At 50.3% G+C, this 21,589-nt stretch overlaps 1 protein-coding gene across 11 annotated transcripts in view; it reads left to right on the top strand.

Annotated features, from left to right (window-relative positions):
• The window catches only part of KIF17 (kinesin family member 17), a 53,993-nt gene that overhangs the window by 30,187 nt on the left and 2,217 nt on the right, over positions 1-21,589 (top strand). For 5 of the 11 annotated variants that reach the window (XM_017852042.1, XM_017852041.1, XM_017852034.1 and 2 more), the window contains 6 exons: positions 195-275; positions 1,889-2,100; positions 4,809-5,040; positions 15,989-16,247; positions 17,701-17,771; positions 21,457-21,577. In XM_017852042.1, coding sequence (XP_017707531.1) covers positions 195-275; positions 1,889-2,100; positions 4,809-5,040; positions 15,989-16,247; positions 17,701-17,771; positions 21,457-21,577 — 976 coding nt within the window. The remainder of the gene's footprint in view (positions 1-194; positions 276-1,888; positions 2,101-4,808; positions 5,041-15,988; positions 16,248-17,700; positions 17,772-21,456; positions 21,578-21,589) is intronic. The other 6 variants (XM_017852044.1, XM_017852037.1, XM_017852038.1 and 3 more) reach the window with 3 other exon arrangements.

Here is a 21,589-nt window from a genome sequence, read left to right as displayed (position 1 = left end):
CCATTTCCTCTCTTCCCTGTTCTCTCCCTCATCTCTTCCCCCACTTTGTGCTCCTTCTTTCAGGAGTGACAGGCAGGGGAGGGTAGGGGGTGGTGGGAGGCCTTGGGGAGTTGAAGTGAGGCCAGGGGTAAGGGAGTAGAGGATGATTCTGGCCCAAATCAGCCTTCTTCCTCCCCCATCCCCTCTCCTCTCAGGCCCCCGTGCTGACAGACCTGCTGGAGCCCAGGGATGCCAGACCCGAAGCCGAGGCGGCTGATGACTTCCCGCCCAGGCCTGTGAGTACCTCCCTGGGCCTCCGTGTTGGGGACGGGGTTCTCTTCAACTTCCTGGGAAACTGCAGCTTGTCTTCTCCCTCCCTGCGCCTCAGTTTCCTCATCCATGAGCTGAGAACAACAACCCCAGCCTTCCCCGGGCTTGTGGCCCATGGCCCGAGACCAGGCAGTATGCAGTGGGAGGAACCAGCATCATCTTATGGAGTGAAAGAGGCCTGTTAGCCGGGCGCGGTGGCTCAAACCTGTAATCCCAGCACTTTGGGAGGCCGAGACGGGCGGATCACGAGGTCAGGAGATCGAGACCATCCTGGCTAATCCGGTGAAACCCCGTCTCTACTAAAATACAAAAAACTAGCCGGGCGAGGTGGCGGGCACCTGTAGTCCCAGCTACTCGGGAGGCTGAGGCAGGAGAATGGCGTCAACCCGGGAGGCGGAGCTTGCAGTGAGCTGAGATCCGGCCACTGCACTCCAGCCCGGGCGACAGAGCAAGACTTCGTCTCAAAAAAAAAAAAAAAAAAAGAGGCCTGTTGTTCTAGATGGTGGCTTTCAAACCTTCCTCAGCCTTGGTGCCCTTTGTGTAAAGCAACTGAGGCCCAGTGTATGTAAAGGACAAGGGCTGCAGGTCGGGGCTGGTAGCCCCTAAGACACCATCAGGGAACCCAGTTTGAATGCCCCAGGAGAGCGAGAGGAGGCTTTAAATCTCCCCACATTTATAGAGAAGAAGACAATCTAGACTCAAGTGTGGGCTGGACACAGGGCCTGCAGCAGACTCTCAGCAGGGCGTAGATGGAGTGGCCGGGGCAGCCCTGACTAGGAAGTGACCCTGAGATGGGACCCAGGTGTGAAGGAGGGACGGGGGGAAGCAGCAAGCAGAGGGGACAGCAAGTGCCAAGGTCCTATGGCTGGAAAGACCTTGACTTTCTCAGCGATAGAAAAGGAGGCCAGGGGGGTGGGGGAGGCCGTGGAGGCAGGGAGCTGGCAGAGAAGAAAGTGGACTTTGCTGCTAACGCGACGGGAAGTCACGCGGGGCTCATTGGGAATGGGATGTGATCGGTTTTTTTTTTTTTTTTTTTTTTGAGCAGAGTTCTCGCTCTGTCCCCGGACTGTAGTGCAGTGGCGGATCTCAGCCACGAAGCTAGCTCCGGGTGACCCTTCCGCCTCGCCCCGATAGCTGGACTCAGCGCCCCCACCTCGCGGCTGTTTTTTTATTTTTTAGTAGAGACGGGGTTCTCACTGTGTTAGCCAGGATGGTCTCGACCTCCTGACCTCATGATCTGCCCATCTCGGCCTCCCAAAGTGCTGGGATTACAGGCTTGAGCCACCGCGCCCGGCCGATCGGTTTCTATTTTAAGATGGCCCTGGCTGCCTGTGGAGACTGGATTGTGGGAGGTGAGAGAGGAAGCTGGGAGCTTTCCTCCCAGCGTGGGGGTGTCAGTGGGAATAGCGGCAGTAACAGGGCGTGTTTTTGTGTCACTGGTGTCCCTGAGCTGGAGGTGATCTGTTGGGGCTGCAGCAGGCGGAATGGCCCCATCTGGGACTGAGCTGCCTGGGAGACATCGGGCGTGGGGGAGGGGGTGGCCTTCCCACCCTCCACCTGGGTTTCTCTTTACACTCAGGAGGTAGATCTGGCCTCCGAAGTGGCCTTGGAGGTGGTGCCGACAGCAGAGCCTGGCGTGTGGTTGGAGATTGAGGCCCCAGTGTCCGTGGTGGCTCAGCGTCAGTCCCTGCCGGCCACAGCCAGTGTGAGGAGGGAGAGCGTGGGCATGGAGGTGGCGGTGCTGACCGATGACCTGCTGCCCGTCGTGGACCAGCAGCAGGTGCTGGCCCGGTAAGCAGCAGAGCATGGGGCTGGCGGGACCCCACGGTGGGGTGGGAAGGGGCTGCGTTCCAGGATGGAGGCGGGGGTGCCATAGCTTCCTCCCAGCTCTCCCTTCTAACGTGGCAGGGCGGCCCTGATTCCCCTCCAGGCACAGTGGGGACTGGGTGGGCAGGGCTCTGCTCTGGAAGCTACACAGGCTGCCCCAGCATCCCTTGTCAGGCCTGCTGGCCTTCAGGTTTCAGGAATCCCAGGGCAGAGTGTCACAGGCTTTTCTCCCATCCCAGTCAAGCCCCCAGCCCCCTGGCCTCCAGTGCCCTCCCTGATGTGATACCCACTCACCCACAGGACAAGTCATCCAGGCACTCTCTGAGACCGCCTGGTGAGCTGGCCTTTCCTCACTTGCCGTGTGGCTTTGTTAGGTTGCTTAACTTTTCTGAGCCTCGGTTCTCACTTCTGTTAATGATGTCAGTCCGACCTCCATGCCATAGTCATCCAGGGGTTCAATGGGGGAGACCCAGTCCCAGAGGCCACAGTTCAAACACTAACTGAATGACTCCTGAGTGCTGGGCACAGGACGCAAGGATGAGCAAGCTGCTGCCCCAGTCCCAAGGGCCCGCAGGCCAGGGCAGGGGACAGGCAGAGCCAAGAGGGTCCTGTTCTCTAGCAGTTCCCAGCCTGCCTCCTCCACTAGCTCTGCCATCTCGGGCCAACTTGAAACCTCTGTGCCTTCACTGCCCATCTTCAGAATGGGCGATATCAATAGTCTCAGCGTGAGAAGCTTGCGGTGAGGGTCAAAACGAGGCATTGCCTGCAGCGTGGCAGCCCCGCACCGGGCACGCAGTAAACACTTGGCACGTGTCCTGGCTATTTTCGCAGTGTGCTGTGGAGGGAAGGCTGGGGTGGGGGGGGCGCTTCACAGAAGTGGAGACACCTGAATAAGGTTTGCTGCAGGGGTGGCATCCTAGAGAAAGGGCACAGCACCTGCAAAGGTGGGACCCGGCCTGGGCGTTTGGAGACGTGCAAGCAGTGAGTGAAAGCTGTAGTGAACCGGGGAGGGGGTGCAGGGGAGCTGGAGGGAGGACCCTGTGTGCCCTCCTTGGGTGCTTGGGCTCCACCCACAGCAGGATTTTTTGTTTCTTTTCTTTTTTTTTTTTTTTTTTTTTTTTTTTTGAGACGGAGTCTCGCTCTGTCGCCCAGGCTGGAGTGCAGTGGTCGGATCTCAGCTCACTGCATGCTCCGCCTCCCGGGTTCACGCCATTCTCCTGCCTCAGCCTCCCGAGTAGCTGGGACTACAGGCGCCCGCCAGGTCGCCCGGCTAGTTTTTTGTATTTTAGTAGAGACGGGGTTTCACCGTGTTAGCCAGGATGGTCTCGATCTCCTGACCTCGTGATCTGCCCGTCTCGGCCTCCCAAAGTGCTGGGATTACAGGCTTGAGCCACCGCGCCCGGCCTTTCTTTTTCTTTTTCTGAGACGGAGCCTTGCTCTGTTGCCCAGGCTGATTGGAGTGCAGTGGCGTGATCTCAGCTCACTGCGACCTCTGCCTCCTGGGTTCAAGCCATTCTTGTGCCTCAGTCTCCCAAGTAGCTGGGATTACAGGTGTGTACCACCATGCCTGGCTAATTTTTATGTTGTTAGTAGAAATGGGGTTTAACCATGTTGGCTAGGCTGGTCTCAAACTCCTGACCTCAAGTGATTCGCCTGCCTAGGCCTCCCAAAGTGCTGGGATTACAGGTGTGAGCCACCACACCCAGCCCCGCAGCAGGATTTTAAACAGAGCAGTGACATGGACGTGGTTCCCTTTTGCACCAGCTGCCATGGAGCCTGAAGTGGTTAGAGCCTGGCTGCTCAGGTTGCAAAGTTCCATTTTTTTTCATAAGCATGATCCTCTCCTCCTTTTGTGAATCCTTATCAAGCCTCTGGGCTACTCACTCCCTTTGGAAAGAGGCAGGGTTTGAAAAATTTTTGTGTTGCTTCATGAGACAGTGGGAGGTGGCAATTCCCATAAGTTTTCTCTATAGTTATTTAAAATTTTTTTTTTTTTTTTTTTTTTTTGGCATTGGTGTATTTTTATTGATTTTTTAAAGTTTATTTTATTTTATTTTATTTTTTGGTAGAGATGGAGTCTCTCCATGTTGCCCAGGCTGGTCTCAAACTCCTGGGCTCAAGCAGTCTACCTGACTCAGCCTCCCCAAGTGTTGGGATTATAGGCGTGAGCCACTGCACCCAGCCTAAAATTTGTACATTTAAAGGGCAAAACTCTAACCATTTTTGAGCATTTTGGACATAATAGTCTTAACAATGTATTGTGCGTGTCCCTGCCTGATTAAATATTGTGCGTTCAGTGCATTGAACATTTTTCACAACCCAGGGTTCTTCTCCTCATGCCAGTGGCCTCAGACACAGAACGCACCTGCTCAGCTGCAGGGAGCACCAGCGTGGGAAGTCCACAGGGTCAGGGGTGGGTTAGCTGAGCCCACAGGAAGATTCCCGCCCTGACTCACCACTGTGGTCGAGTGCACAGGCAGGGAGTTGGGCAGGAGTCCTGGTTGTGACCCTGAGCAAGCAGCGTCCTGTCGCCGAGCCTCGGTTTCCCTTCCTGTGAAGTGGGGTTGTTGGAAGGATTTGGTGGGCTTACGCGTAGCCTGGGGCCTGCTGGATGGCACGCGCTCGGTGATGGGCAGATATTTTCTTGTTTGCTTTTTCCTCTGCGCCGGCAGTCTGCAGCTGTTGGAGCAGCAAGTGGTGGGTGGAGAGCAGGCCAAGAACAAGGACCTGAAGGAGAAGCACAAGCGGCGTAAGCGCTACGCAGACGAGCGCAGGAAGCAGCTGGTGGCTGCCCTGCAGAACTCGGATGAGGACAGTGGGGACTGGGTGCTGCTCAATGTCTACGACTCCATCCAGGAGGAAGTCCGGGCCAAGAGCAAGCTGCTGGAGAAGATGCAGAGGAAGGTGAGGCCCAGGTGCAGCCCCCCATGCCCAGCTGTCCAGAGATGGGTGAGACCCCCATCCAGGCATCCCTACACCTTGTGGGAAGCCAGGCAGCCCTCTACTCTTTATATAGCAGGCATGCATGCATTTATTATTTATTTTCAGAGACAGGGTCTCTCTGTGTCTCCCAGGCTGGAGTGCAGTGGTACAATCAGCTCACTGCAGCCTCCACCTCCCAGAATCGAGCCATCTTCCCTGTCTCAGTCTCCTGAGTAGCTGAGACTACAGGTGTGCACCACCACACCTGGCTACTTTATGAAATTTTTTGGACAGTCAGGGTCTCACCATATTGCCCAGGCTGGAAAGCACTTATTAAGTGCCTGCAGTGTGGCACACCCTGTTCTGATGCTGGCAGGCAGAGCAGTCACAGTGACAGATGTGTCCCTGTCACTGTGGAGCTTGTCTCCCAGTGTGTGTGTGCACGCACGCGGGTATGTTGTGTGTGTGTACATGCATGTATGTGTTGTGTGTGTGTGCGTGTGGGTGTGTGTGTGTGTAAGAAATAACACAGCAGAGAAATAAGCAAGAGAATATCGAGGAGTGGTCAGTACTGTGAAGAGAATACCAGAGCAAGACAACTCCGTTTTTATGTTTTCATTTTTGTAGATGATTAAGTGCACACATTATAAATGCACAACTTGATTCATTTCTATAAAGTGCTTTCCACAAAGCATGCCCATGAAACAAGCACCCAGACTGGGAACCTCAGAAGGACCTGGGCTACCACAGGTCGGGGACAGGGACGTTCTCCTGGAGGTAGAGACTTCTGGGAGAACTGAGAGAGAGAGAACCAGCCCTGGGTGGCGTGAGGAGGAGCATTGGGATGGAGCCTGAAGCAGGAGAGAGGTCAGCATGTTCTAGGAGCAGAGAGTGGGCAGATGCAGCTGGAGAAAGGGAGTGAGGCCGGAGTCAGGGAGAGTGCGATTCTGTCCGCAGTGAGGGTTACATGCGCTGCCTTTGGAGCTTTCTCTGTGCTGTCTGGGTTTCCTGATCCTCATGATGGCTCCTTGGCCATCTTCAGGGTCCTCCCCACTCCTCCCCGCCCCCACCACCATCCTGGCAGCCAAAGGATCTTGCTGAGCATAAAACTTTTTGCCTCTTTGGGCTGGGTGCAGTGGCTCTCACCTGTACTCCCAGCACTTTGGGAGGCTGAGACGGGCGGATCACCAGAGGTCAGGAGTTCAAGACCAGCCTAGCCAACATGGTGAAACGCTGTCTCTACTAAAAAAAAATACAAAAATTAGTCCGGCCTAGTGACGCACGCTGTAATCCCAGCTACTCAGGAAGCTGAGGCAGGAGAATCACTTGACTCTGGGAGGTGGAGATGGCAGTGAGCTGACATCGCACCACTGCACTCCAGCCTGGGCGACAGAACGACACTCCGTCTCAAAAGCAAAGCGACAAAACAAAACCTTTTTGCCTCTTTAACCTATCCTTAGTTTTTTATTTTCTTGGCTTTTTTTTTTTTTTTTTTTTTTTTTTGAGACAGAGTCTCACTCCGTCACCCAGGCTGGAGTGCAGTGGCATGATCTCGGCTCACTGCTAGCTCTGCCTCCTGGACGCCATTCTCCTGCCTCAGCCTCCCGAGTAGCTGGCACTACAGGCACCCGCCACCTCGCCCAGCTAATTTTTTGTATTTTTAGTAGAGACGGGGTTTCACCATGTTAGCCAGGATGGTCTCGATCTCCTGACCTTGTGATCTGTCTGCCTGGGCCTCCCAAAGTGCTGGGATTACAGGTGTGAGCCACCGCGCCTGGCCCTTCTTGGCTATTTTTATGTCTTTTCTTAATGCTTAATGCTCCTTGTTATATTTCCAGTTGAATTCATTCTCACGTAAATATCTTGAATTAGGTCTACATTTCTAGTATTTTTTCCTTTCTTTTCATTAATGTCCTATTTCGTATCTTGATTTTTTTGTCTCTTTCTCAGTTTTTTGATTTTGGATTAGAAATGTTCATACCTGTGACTGCCTGTTTAAGAACATTTTATTCAAATGTATTCTAATTGGGGTTATTTTTTAGTTTTTAGTTTTAAGAGTCTCACTCTGTCACCCAGGCTGAAGTGCAGTGGCACGACCATAGCTCACTATAACCTTGAACCCTTGGGCTCAAACAATCCTCCCGCCTCAGCCTCCCAAACTGCTGGGGTAGGTGTGAGCCACTGCATCCGGCCTTGTGTTACATTTTTAATCTGCTGGCTAGGTTCTGTGAGCTTGTGCTTTCGGGGAGAATTTTCTTCACTGAAATGTTTTGATTTTTATTTTCTGTTTCTTCTAGTAGCTTTGGTTAGACACATCTGTTCTTTCCTTCTTTTCTGTTTACTCTGTGATGTCTTGTTTTTCTGGACTATCAATAACAGCTGAAGGCAGAGATGAAGTCTGGGGTGGTATCTTTTTTCATTCAATAGCACACTCTTCTCTTTGTATAGTGAAGTGTAGTTTTAAATAGAACTCTAGGCCGAGCACGGTGGCTCATACCTGTAATCCTAGCACTTTGGGAGGCTGAGGTGGCCAAATTGCTTGAGCCTGGGAGGTGGAGGTTGCAGTGAGTGGAGATTGTGACATTGCACTCCAGCCTGGACAGCAGCATGAAACCCTGTCTCAAATTAATCAATCAATCAATCTCTGATTTGTTTCCTATTACTGTGTTAACAAATTACTATACATTTATTTACTCAGTATACACAAACATACCATCTCACAGTTCTGTAGGTCAAAGTCTGGGTACAGTGGGGCTGGCTTCTCTGCTTAGAATTCCACGAGGCTGAAATCAAGGTGTTAGTGGGGCTGGTCTTCCTTCAGGAGATTCTAGGGGAAGAATCCTTGTCCACAGTCATTTCAGGTGTTGGCAGAATTTAGTTTGATGAGGTGGTTTGCGGGGCTGAAGCCCTCATCTTTTTGCTGACTGTCGGCCACTCTTGGCTTCTAGACACTGCCTGCACTCCTGGGCTCCTGGACCCCTGCAAAGACAGCCAGGGTGGGGAGCAGTCCCTCTCACGCATGGAATCTCTCTGACTCCACTCCCGCCTCATCTTTCAGAAACATCTTTTCTACCACATCGCTCCTGCCTGCCTCTCTGCCTTCCTCTGTTGCTTTTATTTTTATTTTTCATTTTATTTTGAGATAGGGTCTCGCTCTGTTGCCCAGGCTGGAGTGCAGTGGCACAATCATAGCTCACTGCAGCCTTGACCTCCTGGGCTCAAGAAATCCTCCTTCTTAGCCTCCTGAGTAGCTGGGACTACAGGTACGCACCACCACGCCTGGTTAATTTTTTTAAATTATTTTTTGTAGAGAAGGGGTCTTGCTATGTTACCTAGGCTGGTCTCAAACTCCTGGGGGTCTTGCTATGTTACCCTGGCTGTCCCAGGCTCAAACGATTCTCTTGCCTCAGCCTCCCAAGTAGCTGGGACCGCAGGCGCGTGCCACTGCACCCAGCTAATTGTTTTGTAGAGAAGGGGTTTTGCCATGTTGCTCAGGCTGGTCTCGAACTCCTAAGCTCAAATGATCTGCCCCCCTCAGCCTCCCAAAGTGCGGGGATTACAGGCATCAGCCACCGAACCCGGCTGCAGTCTTTTTTTTTTTTTTGCCAAGGAAGATACCATATTCACAGGCACAAAATAGGGGCAGAAATCTTGGGGTGAAAGGAAAGCTTGTTTTTTTTGGTAGTTTTTGTATTTTGTGGTTTTCTCTTGTTTCTGCAGGACTTTCAGTTTCCACATCAAGGGTGCTTCCCACGTCTTTTTTTTTTTTTTTCTGAGACAGAGTCTCACTCTGTGGCCCAGGCTGGAGTGCAGTGGCTAGATCTTGGCTCACTGCAAGCTCCGCCTCCCGGGTTGACGCCATTCTCCTGCCTCAGCCTCCCGAGTAGCTGGGACTACAGATGCCCGCCACCTCGCCCGGCTAGTTTTTTGTATTTTTTTTAGTAGAGACAGGGTTTCACCGTGTTAGCTAGGATGGTCTCTATCTCGTGACCTCATGATCTGCCCATCTCGGCCTCTCAAAGTGCTGGGATTACAGGCTTGAGCCACCGCGCCCGGCCAGTGCTTCCCACTTCTAAATGCAGCACCTTCTGGAGACTAACTCCTCTGGTCCTGCGCACATACTGGTCTCTTCCATCAGTTTCTCATTTTCAGGTTTCAGATCTGATTTTAGGATTTTCTTGCTCCTTGTGGAGGGACTGCACCCTGCCTTCCATCACCTCATTCCTCCTCGCCCCATGCTGTCCTGGGTACTCTCTGCTTACCTCCCCATGGGGTAGCTCAGGGGCTGTCTGCTGGACTTGAGGGTTTATCTCTGTACTTCCATGTAATTCAAAGCTTCCAGCATTCTCTGTCTTCAGGTCATGCTGTAGGCTGGTTAAGGGTGGTTTTATTTTTCTCTCCTGGTTCTTCTGTATGTTTTTTTGGAGGTCTTATGGGAGAGATTCAGACTTAGATGGATCTTTTCATCCTAAGGTACCTAGAGAGCTGGTTTTTTTTTTTTTTTTTTTTTTTTTTTTTGGTATAAGGAAATATGTATGTATGTTTGTGTACACACTGACATGGTTTGGCTGTGTCCCCACCCAAACCTCATCTTGATTTATAGCTCCCATAATTCTCATGTGTTGTGGGAGGGACCCGGTGGGAGATAATTGAATCATGGGGTCCGTTTCCCCCATATTGTTTTTGTGGTAGTGAATGAGTCTCATGAGATCTGATGGTTTTAAAAGGGGAAACCCCTTTCGCTTGGTTCTGATTTTCCTTTTGCCTGCCACCATGTAAGACGTGCCTTTCACCTTCTACCGTGATTTTGAGGCTGCCCCAGGCATGTGGAACTGTGAGTGCATTAAACTTCTTTTTCTTTATAAATTACCCAGTGTTGGGTATGTCTTTATGAGCTTTGTGAAAACGGACCAATACGCACACACAAGCACTCAGGCTTCTAGACACTGCCTGCACTCCTGGGCTCCTGGACCCCTACAAAGACAGCCAGGATGGGGAGCAGTCCCTCTCACACGAGGAATCTCTCTGACTCCACTCCTGCCTCATCTTTCAGAAACATCTTTTCTACCACATCGCTCCTGCCTGCCTCTCTGCCTTCCTCTGTTGCTTTTATTTTTATTTTTCATTTTATTTTGAGATAGGGTCTCGCTGTGTTGCCCAGAATGGAGTGCAGTGGTACAATCATAGCTCACTGCAGCTCTTTCTTAGATAAAAGTAGCTCTAGTGCACGCTTTCTTCTACCTAGCTTTCCTCACGTAACAACATATAATATCCTGAAGGCCACAGCAGTATGGAAAGATCCTCCTCATTCTTTTTTGTTTTTGAGGTGGAATCTTGCTCTATTGCCCAAGCTGGAGTGCAGTGGCCCAATCTCAGCTCACTGCAATCTCCACCTCCCGGGTTCAAGAGATTCTCCCACCTCAGCCTCCTGAGTAGCTGGGACTACAGGTGTGCACCACCCATGCCCGGCTAATTTTTCTATTTTTTAGTAGAAATCAGGTTTCACCATGTTGGCCAGACTGGTCTTGAACTCCTGATCTCAGGTGATCCACCCACCTCAGCCTCCCAAAGTGCTGGGATTACAGATGTGAGCCACTGCGCCCGGCCTCCTCATTCTCTGACAGCTACATAGCTCTCCATCGTGAGGCGGGGTCATTGCTTATTGAGTCAGTCCCCTCTTGATAAACACTTGGGGTGTTTCCAATATCTTGTAATAATAAAGGCTGCTGTAGTCAACAGCCTGTGCATATGACTTCTGTATTCTTGGTAGGTTTCTCTAGAATCTATTCCTCCAACTGGGAATGCTGGAACAAAGGGTAATGCAAGTGTGATTTTGCTCGATGTCACTAGATAGGCCAACTTCTCCTCCATAAGGATTGTATTGTTTGGTATTTCCACTAGCATATATCCATGTGTTTCTCACCAACAGAGTATATTTACAAAAGCCTGGATTTTCTTTTTCTTTTTCTTTTTTTTTTTGAGACGGAGTCTCGTTCTGTCACCCAGGCTGGAGTGCAGTGGCGCCATCTCGGCTCACTGCAAGCTCCACCTCCCGGGTTCACGCCATTCTCCTGCCTCAGCCTCCCGAGTAGCTGGGACTACAGGCGCCCGCCACCACGCCTGGCTAAGTTTTGTATTTTAGTAGAGACGGGGTTTCACCGTGTTAGCCAGGATGGTCTCGATCTCCTGACCTCGTGATCCGCCCGTCTCGGCCTCCCAAAGTGCTGGGATTACAGGCGTGAGCCACCGTGCCCAGCTCTTTTTCTTTTTTGAGATGAGATCTCACCCTGTTGCTCGTGCTGGAGTGCAGTGGCACGATCACAGCTCACTGCAACTTCAGCCTCCCGGGCTCAGGTGATCCTCCTACCTCAGCCTCCCAAATAGCTGGGACTACAGGTGTGCATCACCATGTCTGGCTGATTTTTGTGTTTTTTGTAGAGACAGGGTTTCACCATGTTGCTGGGGCTGGTCTCAAACTCCTGGGCTCAAGTGATCCTCCTGCCTTGGCCTCCCAAAGTGCTGGGATTACAGGCATGAGCCACTGCATCTGGCCCCCAAAACTTGGATTTTTACCACTTTGTTAGGTGAGAAATAATATCTTAGTGTTTTTTGTTGTTGTTGTTTACTTTATTTTTCTGAGATGGAGTTTCGCTCTTGTTGCCCAGGCTGGAGTGCAATGGTGCAATCTCGGCTCACCGCAACCTTTGCTTCCCAGGTTCAAGTGATTCTCCTGCCTCAGCCTCCCAAGTAGCTGGGATTACAGGCATGTGCCACCATGCCTGGCTAATTTTTTTAATTTAATAGAGATAGGGTTTCACCATGTTGGCCAGGCTGGTCTCGAACTCCTGAGCTCACGTGATCCGCCCGCCTTGGACTCCCAAAGTGCTGGGATTACAGGCGTGAGCCACTGCGCCCAGCATCAGTGTGGTTTTAATTTGCATTTTTCTTATTGTGAGCAGTGTTGAATACTTTTTCATATGTTTTGTGGCCATTTGTAGTTTTCTCTGAACTATTTTATCTCTTTTGCTCATTTCTCTATTAGGGTGGTTGTTCTTTTTCTTTTCTACATGTAGAAACTCTTTATACACTAGGAATATTAACTCTTGGTCTGTGATATAAATTGTAAATTTTTTTCCAGGTTGTCTTTTGTCTTTTACTGTGCTTTATGATATTTTTGCCATATGAAAATTTTCAATGTTTAGATTTTGTCAAATTGACCAACTATTAAAAAATTATTGCATATTCATTTTCAATCATAGTTGGGAAACTTCCCTCATGTTTTTTCTAGAACTTCTATGGTTTCATCTTTTTTACATTTAAATCTCTGATCCGTAATCTGTCACAGGGGTAGAGAAAAAAAAGTAAATCTCTGATCTAGTTGGAGTTTATCCTGGCACATGTGTGAGGAGCTGATTCGAATATTATCTTTTCTTATTTTATTTTTCATTTTTTTGAGACAGAGTCTCAGGCTGGAGTGCAGTGGCATGATTTCTGCTCACTGCAACCTCCACCTCCTAGGTTCAAGTGATTCTCATGCCTCAGCCTCCTGAGTAGCTGGGATTACAGATGTGCACCACCACGCCCAGCTATTAAAAAAAAAAAGTATAAAACTTATATTCCAAAAACAATGAAACAAATGTGAAAGCAATTAAGAAAACCAAAATAAATGGAAAGATATCTCATGTTCATATGACTTGGCAGAGTCGTATTGGTGAGAGGTCAGTACTCCTCAAATTGATCTACAGATTCAAGGCAGTCCCTATCAGAGTTCAGAGTTTCCGCTGGTTTCTTTGCAGAAATTGATGAGCTGATCCCAAAGTTCACAATGAAATTCAAGGGACTCAAAATAGCCAAAACAATCTTGAAAAAAACAAAGTTAGGGGAATCACACTTCCTGGTTGCAAAGCTTTGCTACAAAGCTACAGTAATCAAGACAGTGTGGTACTGGCATGAGAACAGACACACAGATCAATGGAATACAACTGAGCATCCAGAAATAAACGCTCATATTTACAGTTATCAATTAATTTTTTTTTTTTTGAGACGGAGTGCAGTGGCGCAATCTTGGCTCACTGCAACCTCTGCCTCCCAGGTTCAAGCAATTCTCCTGTCTCAGCTTCCCAAATAGCTGGGACTACAGGCACATGCCACCACACCTGGCTAATTTTTGTATTTTTTAGTAGAGATGGGGTTTCACCATATTGGTCAGGCTGGTCTCGAACTCCTGACCTCAGGTGATCCACCTGCCTCAGCCTCCCAAAGTGCTGTGATTACAGGACTGAGCCACCACGTGCAACCTGTCAATTGATTTTGGATAAGGATGCCAAGATAATTCAGTGGCAAAAGGACAGTCTTGTCAATAAATGGTGCGGGGACAACTGGATATTCACATGCCAAAGAATAATGTTGGACCCTTACCTCACACCACATACAAAAATTAACTCAAAATGGATCAAAACCTAAATGTAAGAGCCAAAACTGTAAAACTCTTGGAAGAAAACGTAGGTATAAATCTTTGTTACCTTGGATTAGGCAGTGGTTTCTTAGGTATGGCACCAAAAGCACAAGTTACTTAAAAAAAAAAAAGAGGGATAAATTGGATGGTGCAGTGGCTCATGCCTATCATCCCAGCACTTTGGGAGGCCAAAGTGGGAGGATCGCTTGAACCCAGGAGTTCAAGACTAGCCTGGATAACGTGGGGGAAACCCTGCCTCTACAAAAAATTTTAAAAATATTAGCCAGAAGTGGTGGCTTGCACCTGTAGTCCCAACTACTCGAGAGACTGAGGACTGGGAGAGATGGAGGACTGGAAGGTCGAGGCTACAGTGAACCAAGATCACGCTACTGCACTCCAGCTTGGTGATAGTGAGAATTGTATGGCATATGAATTATATGAATTATGTCTCAAAACTGTTATAAAAATTATCATGCTGGGTGTGGTTGCTCATGCCTGTAATCCCAGGACTTTGAAAGGCTGAGGCAGAAAGACTGCTTGAGGCCAGGCACTCCAGACAAGCCTGGGCAACACAAGGAGATCCTGTCTCTACAATAAATTAAAAAATTAGCAGGGTATGGTGGCTCACACCTGTAGTCCCAGCTACTTGGGAGGCCGAAGTGGGAGGACTGCTTGAGCCCAGAAGGTCGAGGCCACAGTGAGCTGAGAAGGTGCCACTGTACTCCAGCCTGGGCAACAGAGTGAGACCGAGACCCTGTCTCTAAAAAAAAAAAAAAAAACAAACAAAAATTATTGTGCGTGATTCCAGATGTCCAAATATATATAATGATTATTATACCCACTAACACCATGTGCTTACTACCCAGTCTAAGAAATGGAGCAGGGCCGGGTTCGGTGGATCACACCTGTAATCCCAACACTTTGGGAGGCCGAGACGGGCAGATCACCTGAGGTCAGGAATTTGAGATCAGCCTGGCCAACATGGTGAAGCCCTGTCTCTACTAAAAATACAAAAAATGAGCTGAGTGTGGTGACTCAAGCCTGTAGTCCCAGCTAGTCGGGTGCTGAGGCATAACAGTCGCTCAAACCCTGGAGGCAGAGGTTGTAGTGAGCTGAGATCTTGCCACTGCACTCCAGCCTGGGCGACAGAGTGAATCTTTCTCAAAAAAAAAAAAAAAAAAAAAAAATGGAGCAGGCTGGGCCATTGTGGCTGCTGGCAGGAGCCAGCCATAACCACCAGCCATAACCACCCTCTCCCTAAGCCCCAAGACTCCCTGGTACACAGTCTGTTTCCTCAAAGAGCAGGTACAGTTTGATTAGTAAAGAGGGATATTTGAGGTTGGGCGCTGTGGCTCACACCTGTAATCCCAGCACTTTGGAAGGCTGAGGCGGTGTCCTGCCAGCTGTTCTTAAATGGGTGTCAGTGCATGAATTCAAACATCCTTCTTATTTATTTATTGTGAGACAGAGTCTCACTCTGTCGCCAGGCTGGAGTGCATTGGTGCGATCTTGGCTCACTGCAACCTTCACCTCCCGGGTTCAAGTAATTCTCCTACCTCAGCCTCCCAAACAACTGGGATTACAGGTGCCCACCACCACACCTGGCTAATTTTTTTGTATTTTTAATGGAGATGGGATTTCACCATGTTGGCTAGGCTGGTTTCAAACTCCTGACCTCAAATGATCCACCCGCCTCAGCCTTCCAAAGTGCTGGGATTACAGGTGTGAGCCACAGCGCCCAACCTCAAACATCCCTCTTTACTAATCAAACTGTACCTGCTCTTTGAGGAAACAGACTGTGTACCAGGAAGTCTTGGGGCTCAGGGAGAGGGTGGTTAGGGCTGGGGCTGGCAGTCGCCTGTGCTCAGGAGGGACCAGGGGGACCAGTCTAGCAGACTTGAGCAGGAGACCAAAAGAATCTGGAACCCTTGATCAAATCAAGGTGGGCCTTACTCTTAGGTCCAGTGTTTGTCACACCATAACACAGGGCTGTAGCAGTGGGAGAGTGAGGATTGTCAATTGGAGAGTTTGTGCCTGTTGTCCTCCTTAGAGATGTCACTTGTGCAGTTCTCTGAGATCCTTTAGAACTATGATGTTGGATGGGGGGCCTCTAAAAGGCCCCTGAATGAAACGTATACTGGGGGATAGTGACTGAGGGCTGGCTGTTGGAGGTGCTGATCAACTTTTCCCCTGCATTTTGCAGGGCTGGGAGGACACATTAGGTGCTTATTTAAATGCCAGGTGGAGAGGCAGCAGGGTGGTTGGATAGACGGAAGGATTGGTGGGTGTGAGAGAAGGTGGATGGATGGATAGAGGGAAGGATGGCTGGATGGATGGTGGGGATGAGAATGGATGGCTGATCAGGCCAATGAACAGACAACGTGTGGCTGCTGGCAGGACAGTGAGTGGAGAGGGTGGTTAGATGGAACGGGAGGTATCTTTCCTTACTCACTGCTTGTCATCCTTTGCTTTCAGCTTCGGGCAGCAGAGGTGGAGATCAGAGATCTGCAGTCCGAGTTTCAGCTGGAGAAGATCGATTACTTGGCCACCATCCGCCGGCAGGAGCGTGACTCCATGCTCTTGCAGCAACTCCTGGAGCTGGTGCAGCCCCTGATTCGCAGGGACTGTAACTACAGCAACCTGGAGAAGATTCGGCGTGAGTCCTGCTGGGATGAAGATAATGGCTTCTGGAAGATCCCACAGCCCATCATCACAAAAACCAGCCTCCCAGTAGGTCAGGAGCTTGGCTGGCCCTTGCCCTCCCCTGCCTCCTCCACAGTTCACCATCCTGCAGACTGGCAGGGAGCGTGGGCCTCTCCTTGCAGGCTGTGGGTGTAGCAGACACATGGCCCTGGGTATCTGATGCGTCAGGACTCTGAGAAAGTGGTATGTTTTCACACTGTCTGCAGGCAGACAGATGTGGGTTGGAATTCTAGCAGCACCATTGCCTGTGTGCCCTTTTTGGGACTCAGTGTCCTCATGTGAAATGGGGATGAATAACAGCACCTTTCTTAAAGTTGCTGTAAGGCTTGAACTGTGTTAACAGGCCAGGTATGGTGGCTCAAGCCTGCAATCCCAGCACTTTGGGAGTCTGAGGCTGGCAGATCGCTTGAGTCCAGGAGTTCGAGATCAGCCTGGCCCACGTGGTGAAACCATCTCTAAAAAAAAAATACAAAAATTAGGCAGGCATGGCCGCGTGTACCTGCAGTCCCACCTACTTGGGGGGCTGAGGCAAGAGGATTGCTTGAGCCCGGGAAGTCAAGGCTGCATTGAGCCAAGATTGTGCCACTGCATTCCAGCCTGGGTGACAAAGTGAGACCCTGTCTCAAAACAACAAACCCCCTCCAAAAAAACCAGAAATGTGTTAATACGCATAAAACGCTTAGAGCAGTGCCTGGCACATAGTGAGTGCTTGCTACATGTTATCCTAATCAGCATTGTCACTGGTTCATCCTCACAACAGCCCTAAGAAGGACAGGTTTTCTACCCCTTTCACATAGGAGCACACAGTCTCAGAGGGTCCAGTCACAGTCACAGCAGTGAGTGGGAGGACCATGGATCGAAACCCACAGTTCAGAGTTTCAGGCCTGGTTCAGCTTCCGCTCTTGCTGCTGACCTCACGTGTGACCTTCCGAAGATCACTGTCCCTCTCTGGGCTTCTTTACAAAGAAGGGGTTGGATAAGATGACCTTGAAGGCCTCCTCACCTCTGATGAGTCTCAGAGTAAAGCCAGACATGCTGTGGCTCTTTCTCCAGCCATGGACCTGACTCTGCGCATTTGGGGAGCCCGCAGTGCCCCCCAGGAGTCCTCCCTCTTGCTCAGAGTGTTCATCCAGGTCCGACATCTCTAATATTTATAGATGGCATTGACACCATCCCTGCTGAGACCCCAGCCCGCTCCATTTCCCACATGCTCTCGGATGCAGCAGCCTTCCTGTCTGTCCCCACCCTCGCCTGCTGTCTTGCCTGGAAGCCCCTTGGCTGCTGTCTTGCCTGGAAGCAGATGAGGGTTTTCTCTGGTGTCTGAGCCCCTCCTGCTGTCTGTTTCTTAAAATTATCCCTTGGCTTGGGCTGCGAAGTGTCCTCCCCTGTTTAAGCCTGAGCCAGGCCTGACCCCCACCTCCACCTGTGCCCTCCTCTGGGCCTTGCACCAGGCAGCAGTGACTTCAGCTTTTGTTTTCTCATAGCAGTTTCAACTGGGCCACAGAACAAACCAGCCCGCAAAACCTCTGCAGCAGACAACGGCGAGCCAAACATGGTGAGGACTCCCTCCCGGTGAGGAGAAGGAGTGGGGTGTCGGGGGCTGGGGGGGCTTTGCCCCCAGTGCCGTGGGTCAGCGTTACTGCAGAGAGCTGGTCTTCTACTTTCCTCTGCCTAAGGATTAAAGAAGGGTCCAAAAGGGTCCTCAGAGGGTTCATGAAGCAGTAATTGGGATTCCTAAGTCACTTTATTTTCATCTCTTTTGTATTCTTTTTTTTTTTTTCTTTTTCTAAGCTCAGTGGCAAGACCTATCTCCTATATTTTGCAGTGCAACAGAAATGCGTGTTCTTAAAGCATGGGTGGTTTTTTTTTTTTTTTTTGAGATGAGTCTCCACTCTGTCACGCAGGCTAGCTGTCACCAGGCAGGCCTGAGTGCAGTGTGCGATCTCCGGCTCACTGGCACACCTCTGGGCCTCCCCAAGTTCAAGCGTTTCTCTGCCTCAGCCTCAGGCCTGGGTGACAGGCAATGTGCCGCCATGGCCCAGCTAACTTTTTGTATATTTAGTAAGACCACGGGTTTCAGCCCATGTTGGCCAGGATAGTCTCCATCTCTTGACCTCGTGATCCGCCCGCCCTCATGATCCGCCCGCCTCAGTCTCCCAGAGTTCTGGGATTACAGGTGTGAGCCACCATGCCTGGCCTCTTTTTTATTATTACTATTATTATTATTATTATTATTTTGAGACGGAGTCTTGCTCTGTCGCCCAGGCTGGAGTGCAGTGGTGCGATCTCGGCTCACTGCAAGCTCTGCCTCCCGGGTTCACACCATTCTCCTGCCTCAGCCTCCCAAGTAGCTGGGACTACAGGTGCCTGCCACCACGCCCAGCTAATTTTTTGTATTTTTAGTAGAGACGGGGTTTCACCGTGTTAGCCAGGATGGTCTCAATCTCTTGACCTTGTGATCCACCCGCCTTGGCCTCCCAAAGTGCTGGGATTATAGGCATGAACCACTGTGCCTGGCCAAGCAGGGTGTTTTCAACGAAACTCTTCAAGTTTGTTAACTTAGCTGGGAGCTACTGTCCCCAGCAGCCACCAGAGGCCCAGACAGAAGGGCACCAGCGGGGAGTCCACCGGTCCCTGGGGGTGGCCTGGTCAGCAGGCACAACTTCCATGACACAACTCCATGAACAATGATATGAAAGTTGTTATTATTTACAGATCCCCAGGCTAGGCAGGGCCACCAGAGAGGGACCCAAGCAGCTGGACCTCCTGTTGGTGTCCTTGTGTCTGGGCCTCTGGCGGCTGCTGGGGACAGTAACTACCAGCTAAGTTAATAGAGAAACTCAAAGAGTTGTGTTCAAAATAAGGGGTCAACAAACTTTTTCTGTAAAGGACCCGATCATAAATATCTTGGGCTTTGTGAACCATGTGGTCTCTGTCACAACCACTCAACTCTGCCAGTGTAGCACAAAAACAGCCACAGGTAATACACAAATGAATGGTGTTCCAATAAAACTTTATTTACAAAAATAGTCTGCAGGCCAGATTCTGCCTTAAGCCATTACAAATATTTCAGAAAACCCACATCGAATATACCCTTACAGTTATGATAAGATCACTCCTAGGCTAATGAATTCCAACCAAACATCTCTGGCTGAGCAACTTAGGCTGCAAGGGGCCACTTGTGGTGGTCTAGAGCTTGATTGGCAGTTTCATAAAAAGGAAATTTGCTGCCAGGAAAAAAGACATTCTTAATCTGGGACCACAAAGAGGTTATGTCAGAATGCTTTCAGCTCCAAGTGATAGATACCAAAGCAAACAACCATAAGGCAGGGCAACCAGAGAGGGACCCAAGCAGCTGGACCTCCTGTTGGTGTCCTTGTGTCTGGGCCTCTGGCGGCTGCTGGGGACAGTAACTACCAGCTAAGTTAATAGAGAAACTCAAAGAGTTGTGTTCAAAATAAGGGGTCAACAAACTTTTTCTTTTTTAGTTCATGTAAGTGGACCAGTTTCAGGCATGGCTGGATCTAGGGGCTGAGACAGTCAGGGTCTGTGTCTGTCTTCACCTTTTTTTTTTTTTCTTTTGAGACAGAGTTTTGCTCTTGTTGCCCAGGCTGGAGTGCAGTGGTGTGATCTCAGCTCACTGCAACCTCTGCCTCCAAGTTCAAGCGATTCTCCTGCCTCAGCCTCCAGAGTAGTTGGGATTACAGGCATGCACCACAACATCCAGCTGATTTTTTTGTATTTTTAGTAGAGACAGGGTTTCTCCATGTTGGTCAGGCTGGTCTCGAACTCCCGACCTCAGGTGGTCTGCCTGCCTTGGCCTCCCAAAGTGTTGGGATTACAGGCGTGAGCCACCGCTCCTGGCCTATGTCTTCACCTCTTGTTCCTGCTTCCCTTGGTATGCTAGCTGCAGGCTTTCTCCACATGGCTGGAAGGATAGCTGCTGGCCATTGGTGTTCCAAAAGGGAGAGAGGCCTGGTCTGTTAAAGCAACCGTCCCCTGTCTTTTTGGCACCAGGGACCAGTTTCGTAGAAGACAATTTTTCCACAGATCAGGACGGGGTGGGGGTTGGATAGTTTCGGGATGATTCAAGTGCATTACATTTAATGTGGACTTCATTTCTATTGGTATTACATTGTAATATATAATGAAATAATTATATAACTCACCATAATGTAGAATCAATGGGAGCCGTGAGCACGTTTTCCTGCAACTAGATGGTCCCATCTGGGGGTGATGGGAGACAGTGACGGGTCATCAGGCATTAGATTCTCATAAGGAGCGAGCAACCTGGATCCCTGACATGCGCAGTTCACAATAGGTTTGCACTCCTATGAGAATCTAATGCCACCGCTGATCTGACAGGAGGTGGAGCTCAGGCAATAATTCAAGTGATGGGGAGCAGCTGTAAATATAGATGAAGCTTCACTTGCTCACCTGCCGCTCACTTCCTGCTGTGCAGCCCATGGACTGGTACCAGTCCATGGCCTGGGGGTTGGGGGCCCTTGTGTTAAAGCATCCTTAAACTACAGCTCGGGGAGAGATTCTGATTGGCTCTGCCTGGGTCATGGACCTACACTTAGACCAATTACTGTGTTTAGGAAGATGTGGTTCTGTGATTGGTGCAGTCTGAGTCACATGTCCAGCTGTGTAGCAAAGGGTTGGGAGTCAGATGTAGTATAGGGCTCTATGAATGCTCACCCCACTGGGACCTTCAAGTGGGAAAAGGACAATTCCCTGAAAAGGGAGATTTAGACTGAAGAAAACAAGTCCATAATAGTGGTGAAAAATAATAGCTCTTGGTGATAAAAACGCTACGATTCCAGTTCTAATGGTCACAAATGTACCTGTGAGCTGAGGATAGCATCGCATTGCCTATTCTATGAACATGTGATAGATTTGGGGTTTGTGTATCACCCTGGCCCCTGTTGGAGCCGACAGGACACCCTGTTTTGAGCTTTGGAAGACAGAATAAGGCACGTCCCATCTCAAGGAAGGGGAGGCCAGGTGCAGGCGTGGCTGGAGACTCTGACTTCCTGGCCCCAAGCTGCCTGGGATGCCACCCACGAGTCCAGGGCCTACGGTGTAGGGTACACCAGAGTGCGCAGTGCCTGCTCCAGCCCTGTGATAACTTGGGGGAGGCTCGGGGTGGCCCCCACTGCCGCAGGATGCCAGAGGCTGCGGAGCCCTGTGCCAGGGGCACAAACAAGGGGGTGTGACCACGGGCATCTGCATCTCAGCAGGAGGAGGACCGCTATAGGCTCATGCTCAGCCGGAGCAACAGTGAAGACATCGCCAGCAACTACTTCCGGTCTAAGCGGGCCAGCCAGATCCTCAGCACCGATGCCAGGAAGAGCCTCAGTGAGTGTCCCT

The sequence above is a fragment of the Rhinopithecus bieti genome, unplaced genomic scaffold, assembly GCF_001698545.2.
Source record: "Rhinopithecus bieti isolate Rb0 unplaced genomic scaffold, ASM169854v2 scaffold_33652, whole genome shotgun sequence".
Classification (NCBI taxonomy): domain Eukaryota; kingdom Metazoa; phylum Chordata; class Mammalia; order Primates; family Cercopithecidae; genus Rhinopithecus; species Rhinopithecus bieti.
This window is presented reverse-complemented; position numbering and strand designations above follow the sequence as displayed.